Below are 15,011 nucleotides of genomic sequence, written 5' to 3' on the forward strand. Positions count from 1 at the left end.
AGTTTGATACATTTGATAGAATCCCTTGGGGTTTGCCTTCGCATTCCTTGTTATCTTCAGTTCATTATTCCTCTTTGCTTTTCTTATCTCGGTCTTAACCCTGCCGGCCAATACCTTATTCTCCCACCTATAGCCTTCCTTTGTCCAATAGTATTCTTTAAATAATTATTCATCCACTTGGGGTCATTGTACGGAAGTCAGACTCTACACACCGATCACTTACAAAACAAATTCATCAAGACCCACACTTCTGGGTGTTGTAAAGATTTATCTGTTTCTTAAATACAGTGACTTAATAAAATTCATAAAGTCAACATTTGTCGCAGGATTCATCTTACTGAACACTATACATGTCATGGTTGATTATGAGGACGGATGTTGAGGGTCGGGAGGGCCGGGTCGGGAGGGCCATGGCCAGCACCACCCCACAGGTAACAAAGCGGCCGGAAGTGACCCACAACCCGGCGGCAGTATCTCCGGAAACAAGAGTGACGGTGTGATGCCGGACGTAGTTATGATACCGTAGCTGTGGGAGCAAGTGAGGGTAGGGAGGGCGTGGTGAGGGAGGGCGTGGTGAGGGAGGGCGTGGTGAGGGAGGGCGTGGTGAGGGTAGGCGTCGTGAGGGTAGGCGTGGTGAGGAAGTGTGTGGTGAGGGTGGGCGTGGTGAAGAAGGTGTGTGGTGAAGAAGGTGTGTGGTGATGGAGGTGTGTGGTGATGGAGATGTGTGGTGAGGGAGGTGTGTGGTGAGGGAGGTGTGTGGTGATGGAGATGCTGTGGTGGGGAGGTGTGTGGTGAGGGAAGTGTGTGGTGAGGGAGGTGTGTGGTGGTGGGTGTGTGGTGATGGAGGTGTGTGGTGAGGGAGGTGCGTGGTGGGGATGTGTGTGGTGAGGGAAGTTTGTGGTGATGGAGGTGTGTGGTGATGGAGGTGTGGGGAGGGAGGTGTGTGGTGAGGGAGGTGTGTGGTGAGGGGTGTGTGGTGATGGAGGGTGTGTGGAGGTGTGTGGGGGTGGTGGTGGGGGTGTGGGGGAGGTGTGTGGTGATGGGTGTGTGGTGATGGAGGTGTGTGGTGAGGGGAGGTGTGGTGAGGGAGGTGTGTGGTGAGGTGTGTGGTGGTGAGGTGTGTGGTGATGGAGGTGTGTGGTGAGGGCGTGGTGACGGAGGTGTGTGGTGAGGGAGGTGTGTGGTGAGGGCGTGGTGATGGACGTGTGTGGTGGGGAGATGTGGTGATGGAGATGTGTGGTGGGGAGGTGTGTGGTGGGGGAGGTGTGTGGTGAGGGAGGTGTGTGGTGTTGGGTGTGTGGTGATGGTGTGTGGTGGGGAGGTGTGTGGTGAGGGAGGGTGTGTGGTGGGGGAGTTGTGTGGGTGGGGGTGTGGTGATGGAGGGTGTGTGGTGGGGATGTGTGTGGTGGGGAGGTGTGTGGTGAGGGAGGTGTGTGGTGAGTGGAGTGTGTGGTGAGGGGTGTGTGGTGAGGGTGTGGGGGTGTGTGGTGATGGGTGTGTGGTGATGGAGGTGTGGTGGTGTGATGAGGGAGGTGTGTGGTGAGGGTAGGCGTGGTGAAGAAAGTGTGTGGTGAGGGTAGACGTGGTGAAGAAGTTGTGTGGTGAAGAAGGTGTGTGGTGAGGGAGGTGTGTGGTGATGGAGGTGTGTGGTGACGGAGGGCGTGGTGATGGACGTGTGTGGTGAGGGAGATGTGTGGTGAGGGAGGTGTGTGGTGAAGGAGATGTGTGGTGAAGAAGGTGTATGTGTGTATGTATATATGTGTGTGTGTATATGTGTGTGTATGTGTGTATGTGTGTGTAGACTTATGATGAGCTCGGATACCCTAACATATCCATACAAGAACACAATCCAAGTAGTACAGTAACTCCCAGGCGGTGACAGTATGTTTAACTGGTGACGTACAGCAGACGATGGTATATTCCACAGTATGTTTCTCATTAACTAGTGAGAATTGTTGTAGTTATTTGTTATTTATGTTTCTCATTAGCTAAAGTGAGAATTGTTGTAGTTGTTGTTTTTTTTAGAGGTGGGTGGTTGAACCTGCACCTCCTTCACCTCCTGCACCCCACCCCTCCCACTGTGCCCATCACCCTCCTAGATCCATCAGCTACTAGTGCTCCCCCGACCATAAGAGTGCCAAAATTAGCTTCCTCCTCACTGGTTTGTTGAGCGTTAATCCTACCTCGCTGGGGGGCGCTCACTCACTCACTTATGTAGTCTGCTACTTATCCTAGCCCGTGTTATTTATCCTAGCCCGTGTTACTTATCCTAGTCTCTGTCACTTATCCTAGCCCGTGTTACTTATCCTAGCCTCTGTCACTTATCCTAGCCCGTGTTACTTATCTAGCCTGTGTCACTTATCCTAGCCCGTGTTACTTATCCTAGCCTCTGTCACTTATCCTAGCCCGTGTTACTTATCCTAGCCTGTGTCACTTATCCTAGCCCGTGTTACTTATCCTAGCATGTGTCACTTATCCTAGCCCGTGTTGCCTCTGTACCACTTATCCTAGCCGTGTTACTTATCTAGCCTGTGTCACTTATCTAGCCCGTGTTACTTATCCTAGCATGTGTCATATCCTAGCCCGTGTTGAGTAGCAAAAGGGACGGAGAGGAAGGGGCGATGAGACAGCTAGGACGGAACAGCCCCTCACGTAGGTATTCCCATGACTATCCCTCCTCCCCACTCACCCACACCACTAAACATCTGATTGAACTTTCACACACACACACACTCACTGTATCTTTCTCAGTCTAACGTCAAGTTCTTTCAGTTGCTAGGAAAGGTGAAAATTTCTACGCCAGCAATAGTTTGGCGGTGTGTGTGTGTGTGTGTGTGTGTGTGTGTGTGTGTGTGCTCGCGGTCGGCATCTCCCGGCTGTGCAACATTCTGGCAATTAGCCCAACATCATTAATTCTTTCCTGGCAACTGTGAGTGTGTATGTTAACTTGTTGATAGAGGATCCACACACACACACACACAGCTTGTAGATACAGTAGTGTGTAGAGAAAGAGAGAGGGAGAGAGAGGTTGTGTTTTTTGTTTAGGTGGAGGGATTCTTGTGTGTGTGTGGGTGTGTTGTGTGTGTGTGGGGGTGTTGTGTGTGTGTGTGTGTGTGTGTGTTTTTTGCGTGTCGCTGGAATAAAATTGTTTACCCATAAAACAGCGGCTATATTCTATAAAAACTATATAAGAGAAAATGAAACAATTTTTTAGGGTAAACTAAAGAAAATATGACAGACCTGAGAGACGCTAATATGTAAGGCTATTTAGAGTTTATACACACAGGCGCATGTATCAGTGAGAGTGTGAGCGAGTGATCAGTCCTGCCTATGGGTGGGGAATGGAGCAGTGTGTTGTGGTGTTATGGAGTAGTGTGTTGTGGTGTTATGGAGCAGTGTGTTGTGGTGTTATGGAGCAGTGTGTTGTGGTGTTATGGGGCAGTGTGTTGTGGTGTTATGGAGCAGTGTGTTGTGGTGTTATGGGCAGTGTGTTGTGGTGTTATGGGGCAGTGTGTTGTGGTGTTATGGAGCAGTGTGTTGTGGTGTTATGGAGCAGTGTGTTGTGGTGTTATGGGGCAGTGTGTTGTGGTGTATGGGGCAGTGTGTTGTGGTGTTATGGAGCAGTGTGTTGTGGTGTTATGGGGCAGTGTGTTGTGGTGTTATGGGCAGTGTGTTGTGGTGTTATGGGGCAGTGTGTTTGTGGTGTTATGGGGCAGTGTGTTGTGGTGTTATGGGGCAGTGTGTTGTGGTGTTATGGAGCAGTGTGTTGTGGTGTTGTTATAGGTGTGTTGTGGTGTTATGGACGGTGTGTTGTGGTGTTATGGGGCAGTGTGTTGTGGTGTTATGGGCAGTGTGTTGTGGTGTTATGGAGCAGTGTGTTGTGGTGTTATGGAGCAGTGTGTTGTGGTGTTATGGTGCAGTGTGTTGTGGTGTTATGGGGCAGTGTGTTGTGGGTGTTGGGGGCAGTGTGTTGGTGGTGTTATGGGCAGTGTGTTGTGGTGTTATGGAGCAGTGTGTTGTGGTGTTATGGGCAGTGTGTTGTGGTGTTATGGAGCAGTGTGTTGTGGTGTTATGGGCAGTGTGTTGTGGTGTTATGGAGCAGTGTGTTGTGGTGTTATGGGCAGTGTGTTGTGGTGTTATGGGGCAGTGTGTTTGTGGTGTTATGGAGCAGTGTGTTGTGGTGTTATGGAGCAGTGTGTTGTGGTGTTATGGAGCAGTGTGTTGTGGTGTTATGGGGCAGTGTGTTGTGGTGTTATGGGGCAGTGTGTTGTGGTGTTATGGGGCAGTGTGTTGTGGTGTTATGGTGCAGTGTTGTGGGTATGGGGCAGTGTGTTGTGGTGTGCAGTGTGTTGTGGTGTTATGGGCAGTGTGTGTTGTGGTGTTATGGGGCAGTGTGTGGTGTTATGGAGCAGTGTGTTGTGGTGTTATGGAGCAGTGTGTTGTGGTGTTATGGAGCAGTGTGTTGTGGTGTTATGGAGCAGTGTGTTGTGGTGTTATGGGCGGTGTGTTGTGGTGTTATGGAGCAGTGTGTTGTGGTGTTATGGAGCAGTGTGTTGTGGTGTTGGAGCAGTGTGTTGTGGTGTTATGGGGCAGTGTGTTGTGGTGTTATGGAGCAGTGTGTTGTGGTGTTATGGAGCTGTGTGTGTTGTGGTGTTATGGAGCAGTGTGTTGTGGTGTTATGGGGCAGTGTGTTGTGGTGTTATGGGCAGTGTGTTGTGGTGTTATGGAGCAGTGTGTTTGTGGTGTTATGGAGCAGTGTGTTGTGGTGTTATGGAGCAGTGTGTTGTGGTGTTATGGAGCAGTGTGTTGTGGTGTTAGGGGCAGTGTGTTGTGGTGTTATGGGCAGTGTGTTGTGGTGTTATGGAGCAGTGTGTTGTGGTGTTATGGGGCAGTGTGTTGTGGTGTTATGGGGCAGTGTGTTGTGGTGTTGGAGCAGTGTGTTGTGGTGTTATGGAGCAGTGTGTTGTGGTGTTATGGAGCAGTGTGTTGTGGTGTTATGGGGCAGTGTGTTGTGGTGTTATGGGGCAGTGTGTTGTGGTGTTATGGGGCAGTGTGTTGTGGTGTTATGGAGCAGTGTGTTTGTGGTGTTATGGAGCAGTGTGTTGTGGTGTTATGGAGCAGTGTGTTGTGGTGTATGGGCAGTGTGTGTGGTGTTATGGAGCAGTGTATTGTGGTGTTATGGAGCAGTGTGTTGTGGTGTTATGGAGCAGTGTGTTGTGGTGTTATGGAGCAGTGTGTTGTGGTGTTATGGGGCAGTGTGTTGTGGTGTTATGGAGCAGTGTGTTGTGGTGTTATGGGGCAGTGTGTTGTGGTGTTATGGGGCAGTGTGTTGTGGTGTTATGGGGCAGTGTGTTGTGGTGTTATGGGGCAGTGTGTTGCTACCAAAGTCTTCCTCTCTTTTATACTCTTATACTATCAATATTCTACCTATATGTAATCTTCTTGTGAGATTTGTCTTATTACAATGGTGGCAGCGCACTTAACGTAAAACTCACGCCTCTTCCCTTTAGTGTTCAGTACAGTGATAGTTAGAATCTTTTGAAGTAATCTCGTAACTATCTTGACGAAGCAGGCAGTATAAGGGTGGTTGCATTCGTAACATTATATTGGTGGCAGCGTACTATAACGTTAACTCACGCCCTCCTCGTCCCTTGTTATTGGTAACAGTGTACTTAAAGTAAACCCATGCCCTCCCTCATTTAGCCATAACACCTGGCTCGTTGTTTGAGTATTGTTCGAAAGTGCGTGATAAGGAGTTCCTGCATAGTAGCGTGAAAAGTGTCCTAGTGTGTCACCGTTACAGCTCAAGTAAATGTCTCTCATCGCCGTATGCGCGAATTTTTTCTAGAAATATGTTCAGTGCTTAACGTGATTTCTCAGTGTCCCCCGCGATCTGTGACATTCTCAGTAGCCCAAGTGCAGTTTGATTGTTGGCCAGTGTTGAACGTAGAAATTGTTTCAGTTATGAAAGCCGTGTCTGTACTAACTGTTATAACTTAACATGTCTTTTAACCTACATCCTCCTCCCTGTCCTAATCCTCACCTCACCCTCCTTACCCTTCCTCCCATCCTTGCCCCGCCCTGCCCCGCCCCGCCGTTCCGTGCCCCGCCCTGCCCCGCAAAGTCCCGGCCTGGCCCGATCAACCACGCCTCGGCTCCTCCCCACCTCACCCGCCACGCCTCGCCCCACCCAGCCCCGCGCCGGCCTGGCCAGCCGCGTCCCGCCTTGCCTCCGTCCTTACCTCACCCGCCTCGCCGCGTAAGACCTCACTAATCCCCCGTCTTTTGTCCCGTAAGCTATATGTTGATGATGATGGTTAATATAAAGTAATATTGCGATGAATGCAGAGCTTCACTCAGTGGATTTTTATGCTGTTATGATTTGTGATGTACTCTTTGACGCGTAGTGATAAATGATATTAAGTGTAGTGCGCAGAGCTTAACTCCCTGACCCAGCCTGATGAGAAAATTGTCGTGACGGAAATAATAGTTACCAAACATTGATGTAACGTATAAATGTAAATTTTTTTTTTGCGAATGCACTTCCAACTAATCCATCATCCCTTTAGGATTGTTTCTCTGGCAAATATCACACACAGTACCGCCCCATGGCTAGCCGGAATCCAACCACAGCACATATAAGCAGAGAAGAAGAAGCGTGATGAATGCAGCACCACAACCGCCACACTGCTTCCTTATACTCATCAATGATGCCCTAAGAGAATCCCCTGCTCGCTGGAAATATGTCGACGACTCCACCATTGGGATCAGCGTCAACAATTCTGCTCCCAACTATACCGCCCTTCAGGATTTATTGAACAGTCTCCAAAACTGGGCCACCAACAACCATGTCACCATCAACCATACCAAGACCATGGTTATGCACATCAACCTCTCCCCCGACATTGTCCCACCTCCTTCCATTACTCTAGGTCCGAACACACTCCAGGTTGTAGATTCCACGAAGCTCCTCGGCGTCACCATAGACAACAAACAAAATTGGAAACCACACGTCAGTTAAGTTGTCAAATCCTCCAGTTTCCGCCTCCACCTCCTCCGCCGACTCAAGTCCCTCGGAGTTCCTGCACATGAGCTCCTCAGTGTTTACACAACATTCATACTTCCCAAGCTCACCTATGCCTCCCCCACCTGGTCTTCCTCCCTAAATGCCACACAACGTAAACACCTAGAAAAAGTGCAAAAGAGGCATGCAAGATTATTCTCTCCCCTTCCTACTCCACATATCAAGAAGCGCTCAACACACTGACCCTTTCGACTCTCACTGACCATCACCACGACCTCATCTGCAAATTTGGTAAGAAGCTTCTACACCATCCCCGACACTACTCCACCTGAGATCCCTTGTCCGAGAATTGCTGTTCGACACCACAACCGCATCCAGCCCATACGTGCACGAACTGATCGCTATAAGAACAGCCCAGTCCCAACCATTGTAAAAATTATCAATAACTTGTAATATCAGTGTATTCACTCCCAGTAAACACTGCCCATACCTGTCACTATGTTGGAAATGAACTGTAGTTTGAGCTTTTCCCCATCTAGTTATTATATGTCTTATTTGTGTCACTTATGTTACTTGTATATTATTTGTAATTCGTAACCCATTCCCCAAATATGTAACTGTATATTTTCAGCCTTCTGGCTGCCAAGCTCTTTCAATAAACCGTTAATTATTATTATTATTATTATTATTACACCACTCCACTTCTTTCAAGTCCTCCCTGGTCTAGGATTAAGAAGATTTTATATTTTTCTACTTTAGGAAGTTAAGGAGTGTGAATGCAACGCCACACAACGAACCCTGGTGAGCCCAGCCAGGGAGGGATTCACCGCTGTGGAAGGTGTAAGACAGTACGGTCTTTGGTCTCGCCGACACTCACGTACGGAGGGCGAGCCCTGGTCCGCGGAACCTGCCTTACAGTCATCTAAGGAGATGACAGCCCAAGCAGTGGACCGGCTTTCATCCCGGCCGGAGGGGGCCGACGGCAGATGAACAGAAAATCGTCTGGAATATGTTGAAAATGATGATGTTGCAGAGAAAAAATACAGATGGAGCAGAAAAATTCATCTGGAATATGACGGAAAACGAAGATGTATAAAGAAACGCAGATGAACAGAAAATTCATCTGGAATATTATAGAAACCAGGAGGAAGTGAGAAGAAGTCAGAAGATGTGGTGACACGACCTACAAAGTGCGGTATTGAAGAAAGAAAAACGTGCTATGTGAAGACAGAAGACACGCTGTGCTGACATCAGAAGAAAGTCGACGATGACGAGGTGGATCATCAGAAGGACCAATCGACTACCGCTGTTATGCTGCCGGCATTCCCTATTTTCAGATAACAGCTGGACGGAGGACTTGAGCCATGCTGGACCCAACAAATGTACTGATGTTGTTGATGTTGCTGATGTGTAATAAAAAGATATAACACCCTAACATGTGAAGTAGGAGCATTTTGTATTTTGTATTTAATTCTCTGATTTTTGTTATCATGTACTACAAAGAATGTTTTTTTTTAAAAGATGAGTCACTTTTTCTATGATTTCATTTGATCAATGTTTTGTATTACCAAATGCAATGTTGTAGACATACTACTGAGTGGGACGAATTATTATTTTGACACGGCCTGGTTAGGCAATGTAACACCTGTTTTTGTTTGTAGAATGTGATTTGCAAGTTTGCCTCGGACACTATGCTAGATATGAAGGATCTTTAGATCACTCTATGTTCACTTACTGTGTATGTATTTTATTTTTTTCTCCTGTCATAGAAGCTTTAATCTTGGCGGGAGGTATAGTAAGCTTTGTCAGATCAAACTATGCCAGTAGAAAAACATACATCTCTAGGGTTATAATTTGTAAAATGTAAGGATGCATTATCGCCTCAGGGACTATATTAGATACTGCACATGATGTTACTGTCTACTTTAAATGTGTCATCAGTTCTCTGAGCATGAAAGCTTTGGTCTTGGCGGGAGGTGTTGTGATGGGTTGTCAGACCACAGCTTACATCTCAGAAACAGTCCAGACTTGACCCGACATTAGGGGGGTCAAAAGTGTAGGGTAACTCTCGCGGCTGACCAAGGGTTATAAATCAGCCAGGCTCCCCTCCCATGTCACACGGCCCCAACACACATGTAAGAAGGCACCGGCCGACTCTCTCCCAATATACACAATAACCTACACCGCAGAAGAAGTCCAGACCTGACCCTACATTAGCGAGGGCAAATGTAAGGAGACCCTTCGCCGCCCCCCCGATCAGCTCAACCTGACGGCTCGCCTCCCAATATATAGGACGTCCTAGTCCTCCCTCTCCCCAGAGAGAGAGAGAGAGAGACAGAGAGAGAGTGTGTCTTGTAACCAAGAAGGGCCAGCTACCACGTCCCAGTCCTGCTAGAGAAGTCAGGGGCCGGAGGCAAGCCGCCTCCGGTCGCCTCCGGTCAGGACCGAGACTTCCCTCCGGCGCCCAGCTAAGCAGTCTCCCATAGAGACAACCCAGGACCACCTGCTAGGCCTCCCCTAGGTCACGTGAGTGTTTGTCAGAGCTTTCCATGGGATGAGTTACTTACGTGGGAAGTGTATTCATTTCATGTTCGTGTCCGAGAATCAGTGTCTAGTAACGTAATATGATGTCCTAGTAACGTAAACATAATGTCCTAGTAACTTCAGTAGAAGGTGTTATTAATGTGTCCATGTCATGTTCGTAATTAATAAAGAGTTGTAACGAAGCAGTGTTTGAGAAGTCGCCCTTAAGACGTAATAGATGTGTATTGACGTATAAGATACAATAAGTGTACGATAAGTGTAAATATCTATCACGGCCACGCTACCAAAGTCTTCCTCTTTTATACTCTTATACTATCAATATTCTACCTATATGTAATCTTCTTCTTGTGAGATTTGTCTCATTACATATGGAGCAGTGTGTTGTGGTGTTATGGAGCAGTGTGTTGTGGTGTTATGGAGCAGTGTGTTGTGGTGTTATGGAGCAGTGTGTTGTGGTGTTATGGAACAGTGTGTTGTGGTGTTATGGAACAGTGTGTTGTGGTGTTATGGAGCAGTGTGTTGTGGTGTTATGGAGCAGTGTGTTGTGGTGTTATGGAGCAGTGTGTTGTGGTGTTATGGAGCAGTGTTATGGAGCAGTGTGTTGTGGGTGTTATGGAACAGTGTGTTGTGGTGTTATGGGGCAGTGTGTTGTGGTGTTATGGGGCAGTGGGGCAGTGTTGTGGTGTTATGGGGCAGTGTGTTGTGGTGTTATGGGGCAGTGTGTTGTGGTGTTATGGGGCAGACACTACACTACACTACACTACACTACAGAGACAGACACTACACTACACTACACTACACTACACTACACTACACTACAGAGACAGACACTACACTACACTACACTACACTACACTACACTACAGAGACAGACACTACAGACGCCAGCACCTCTACCTACACAATGGCTCTACCACTAAAATACCTTAATGATTTTTATGTAGGGGACGTTACACCTCCTTACCTCACCTCCCACCTTCGTCTTCTTCCTATCCTTACTATCCTATCTTCCTAACCTAACCTACCCTCCCTTCTATCTTGCAATTCATCCTTCCCTCCCTCCCTCCCTCTCCTCACTCCTTCCTTCCTTCCCTCCTTCCTTCCCTAACCCTCAACAATTCCCCTTCCTTTTTTTCTTTCCCTCACACTTCCCTTCCGTCCGATTTCTCCCCTCGTTTTGTTTTCCCTTTTCTCCTCTCTCTCCTCCCCTTCCATTTCCGTCCCTTCTCTTTTCTCTATTCTCCTTTCCCCTCGCTTCCCTCTGTACTACACACCTGCCCCTCTCCTTTTCTCCTGTTACACACCTGTCCCTCCCTCTCCATCCTGTTACATACCTGCCCCATTCCCTCCTTCTCCCTCCTGTTACACACCTGCATCGCCTCCCTCTCTCCCTCCTGTTACACACCTGTCCCCCCTATCCCTCCTGTTACATACCTGCCCCTACCCCCCCTCTCTCTCCTGTTACACATCTGCCCCTCCCTTTCTCCTGTTACACCTGGCCCTCCCTCTCCTCTTATTACACACCTGTCCCCCCTCCCTTCACACGTCCTCAGTCACAGGTATGACAGGAATAAGATTGTAAATAATCAAACGTGAAATTGTAATGGCAAAATCGTAGAACAATCCGGGTGGCTGTTGCGTGCGGTGAAATTGGGTGAAATTGGGTTAAATTGGGTACTGTGCTGCGTGAGGCTCGGAGAACAGTAAACACAGGAGGTCTGTAATAAGAAGCTGGAAATAATAATAGAAAATAAAGGAAAATTGGTCCCATTGGTGATGTAAGCAGCGGCCCTTTGACTGACACGAGGATCATAAATGTGTGTGTGTGTGTGTGTGTGTGTGTGTGTGTGTGTGTGTGTGTGTGTGTGTGTGTGTGTGTGTGTGTGTGTCCATGATCTAAAATGTTTAATAATAAATTCTTCTAGAGATGGAGAAACTGGGAGGGAGGGACGGAGGGAGGGTGAGGAGCCAGAAGGAAGGTTGTAGCGCCGAGTGTTGTCGACGGTGGAGTGGTAAGACGGGAGGGGAGGAAGGCGTCGAGTCAGTGTATCCAGGAAGGTGGTGGAGGACGGTGTTGGTATTGACGTCGTGGCTGGTGGTGACTGAGCCACAGCCAAACGACCTCCACCACAACACACTCACCCCTTGTCAGTTCACCAGCCAGCGACTTCTGCCACAACACACACACACACATACCTCACTCTTGATCTTGGGTTATGCGTAAACAACTAGCGTAATCATAACACAAGCACGGTGATGATAGACGCTACGTTACCTCAGTGTGTGTGTGTGTTGGTGGACGGCAGTGACTCATAACTCTAGTGCCTGGCTGTAACTGTGGTACTGGCTATTACGGTAGCACTATAACCTGAACTTGTGTAATTAACTCCTGTGATGGGACACACAGGTGGGACGGTAAGAACAGTTTTGAGTATGACTGTAGTGGTGACTGTGAGAGTGGTGACAGTCTAGTTGTGGCTGTGTGATAAACTGTGACGGTAGAACAGACAGACGGGGACGGTGGACAGTGCGTGACTTGGCAGTGTGTTGTGTAATAGTAATTCATCTCTGGGTTGTGTAGTTGACTTTTTAGACCAGGTATAAAGACGGGAACGGTAGCAGTGCCTGGCTATATGTATCCTGGAGAGCCAACACAGTACCATCGTCGTGTCCACGTGTTAGTGTAGAAGCTAGTGGCCCGCCGCAGCAACAAGAAGGCTCTAGAGGTAAGCCAACACACACCACTGACTCTAACCTAACCTAACCTAACCCAACCCTCGTCACTCTTACCATATATATAAAGTCCCTCCTTAATGCATCCAATTATTCCTGGATTATATATTTTTTTTATTACAATTAACGTTACTTTTTTGGTCCTGTTTTTTGTTACTGTTTCTTTGTCTGTTTGTGATGGATGTCTGTTGTAATTGTTTGTGTTGCTTTCTGTTTTGTTTTTGTTTGTTTTTCTGTTTGTTTGTTATTCCGGTCAATTACGATGTGACTTTTTTTTAAAATTTCTGACTATTTGTTACTTGTTACCTGTTAATTAGCACCTGTTAGCTCCTACCTATTAATACCTATCGTTACCGTTTACCTTAACCCGTTACTGGTTACCGTTAATCGTCCCGTCACAGCACCTCACCTCACAAAAGGAACCGTTTAGTGACTGTCTACACCCGTTTCCTGTTACCGTTGTCCCTGCTGGGAATCTAAGAGGAACCTATACAATATTTTCCTCCTATATTCAACACAGTCACTCCTATGTAATGGCTATGTTAAGTCTCATTGGTTGAACTTGAGCTACTGTTTATCATTGTTTGTACTGTATACCTGTTCTGGCTATGTATGCTGTTTGTATACCTGTACGTTCTATGTATATTGTTTGTATACCTGTATTGTCATCTCTACCTGCAGCAGACCCCACAACAAGATCAAAATGAACTACATACAGATTGTCCAGCGCCCAGCATACTCCCAGAGGCCGTATGGGGTGATAAGGTCTCCCTATACCGAACACCCAGGCTGCTCCGTCCTGTGCAACCATCCCACCGCACCACACACACACCGTAACCTGCTCAACCTTACTCGTGCTTCATGGGTAAGGTGTATGGTTTAATGGTTTGGTTTATTCTAGTGATTACCTGTAGATTAGATCCACCTGGTTTATTTTACCTGATGATTCAACACTTTTATGGTAATTTAATTTATTCTATCTTGTCCGAATTTTAATCTAACCTAACCGAAACTAACCTAACCTAACCTACCTTACTCCACCCATAACTAACCTAACCTAACCGTGCTCTACACTAACCTAACCTAACCATTCCCAGACAGCGTTAGTTAGGGTGTTTAATCATCAGGTGAAATAAGCTGGGGTGGCTAATCTTCAGGTGGTTCAATTCTTCTGTTTCTGTGTGTGTATCGTGTCTTCATCACACACACACACACACACACACATTACTACTACTACTACTACTACTACTACTACTACTACTTTGCTGTCACTCGGAATCGAGTATGACGATCATCCAGCTATGATACAATGATATGAGTTATTAAGGATGTCACTTAGGTTGGTGAGTTTTGAGGTGACTAAAGAGTCCGATACGGGACCCTCAGCGTCGTTCACATTCGTTGCATATGTGGAGGGCTCCATCTACTGCGGGAGGGGCGGTGGCAGCGTCTTTCCGGCATTGGCGCTTGTCTGCCTTGGTTTGCAGTCGGGCTAACTCAAAATTATTGACACGTTCTCGTGTGGTGCTCCTCCAAGCGTTACGGTGTGGAGTAATCGACTCCCAGGTGAGGGGGTCGATTTGGCACTTTTTCAGGTTTGTCTTAAGACTATCCTTATACCTTTTTAATTGCCCGCCAGCGTTACGTTTACTATTCGTTTGGTGACTGTAAAGCAGCTGCTTTGGAAGTCTACTGTCGTCCATGCGGGTAACATGGCCAGTCCAACGTAGTTGTTCATGGATAATGGTAGCCTCGGTGCTCCTACAGTTGGTGTCGGCAAGAATACTGGCATTTGTTCTCTTGTCTTCCCAGCGAACTCGGAGGATGGAACGTAGACTACGTTGGTTAAAGTTTTCAAGTGCCTTGAGGTGCCTCTTATATGTGACCCATGTCTCACTGCCATATAGCAGGGTGGGGACGACCACTGCTCGGTATACGTGCAGCTTTGTAGATAATTTCAGCTCCCTACAGCTGAAGACACGATTTCGGAGTCTGCCAAAGGCTTGAGATGCACATCTGATCCGATGCTGAATCTCTGCATCGATGTCTGCGGTGGTGGACAGGTGGGAGCCGAGATACTGAAAGTGGGTAACATTAGAGAGGGTAGTACCATTAAGCTGGATGGATGGTGGAGGTGTGTCTGAACCAGGAGCAGGTTGAAAGAGAATCTGAGTCTTACGTACATTCACCTCAAGGCCGAAGTGTGCATACGCGTCTGCGTAGGTGTTCAGGATCTCCTGTAGGTCGTGTTCAGTGTGAGCAACAAGGGTGAGGTCTTCAGCATACTGAAGTTCAGTAATGGAAGCTGCCGACACCTTTGTTCTTGCCTGGAGTATCCATATGTTGAAAAGACCCCCCTTCACACGGTACTCGATGTCCACCCCGCTGGCTAAATTGGCACTGGCCTGAGTAAGGAAGGAAGCCAAGAAGATGGAAAAGAGAGTTGGTGCCAGTACACACCCTTGTTTAACCCCTGTTTGGATGGGGGAGAACTCTGGCTGAGTGCTGTTGTGCATGACACTGCCGTTTAAGCCATCGTGGAGTTGCCTCACAATGGTGATGAATTTTGGTGGGCAGCCAAAACGGCTGAGGTTCCACCAAAGGACTTCCCTGTTGATGGAGTTGAAGGCCTTGGTTAAGTCGATGAAAGCCATGTACAAGTCACGACGCTGTTCTCTGCACTTTTCCTGTATCTGGCGGGCAGCAAAGA

General features: G+C 47.6%; 1 protein-coding gene across 2 annotated transcripts in view; it reads left to right on the plus strand.

Annotated features, from left to right (window-relative positions):
• The first annotated feature begins 11,626 nt into the window (after positions 1–11,626).
• The window catches only part of LOC121855755, a 23,646-nt gene continuing 20,261 nt past the window's right edge, over positions 11,627–15,011 (plus strand). Inside the window, exons 1-2 of one of the 2 annotated variants that reach the window (XM_042350862.1) lie at positions 11,627–12,294; positions 12,983–13,166. In XM_042350862.1, coding sequence (XP_042206796.1) covers positions 13,005–13,166 — 162 coding nt within the window. In that variant the 5' untranslated portion in view covers positions 11,627–12,294; positions 12,983–13,004. Of the gene's footprint in view, positions 12,295–12,982; positions 13,167–15,011 lie in introns of those variants that run through there. The other variant, XM_042350863.1, reaches the window with a different exon arrangement.

This window comes from Homarus americanus, unplaced genomic scaffold, assembly GCF_018991925.1.
Source record: "Homarus americanus isolate GMGI-L3 unplaced genomic scaffold, GMGI_Hamer_2.0 scaffold54097, whole genome shotgun sequence".
In the NCBI taxonomy this organism is placed as follows: Eukaryota; Metazoa; Arthropoda; class Malacostraca; order Decapoda; family Nephropidae; genus Homarus; species Homarus americanus.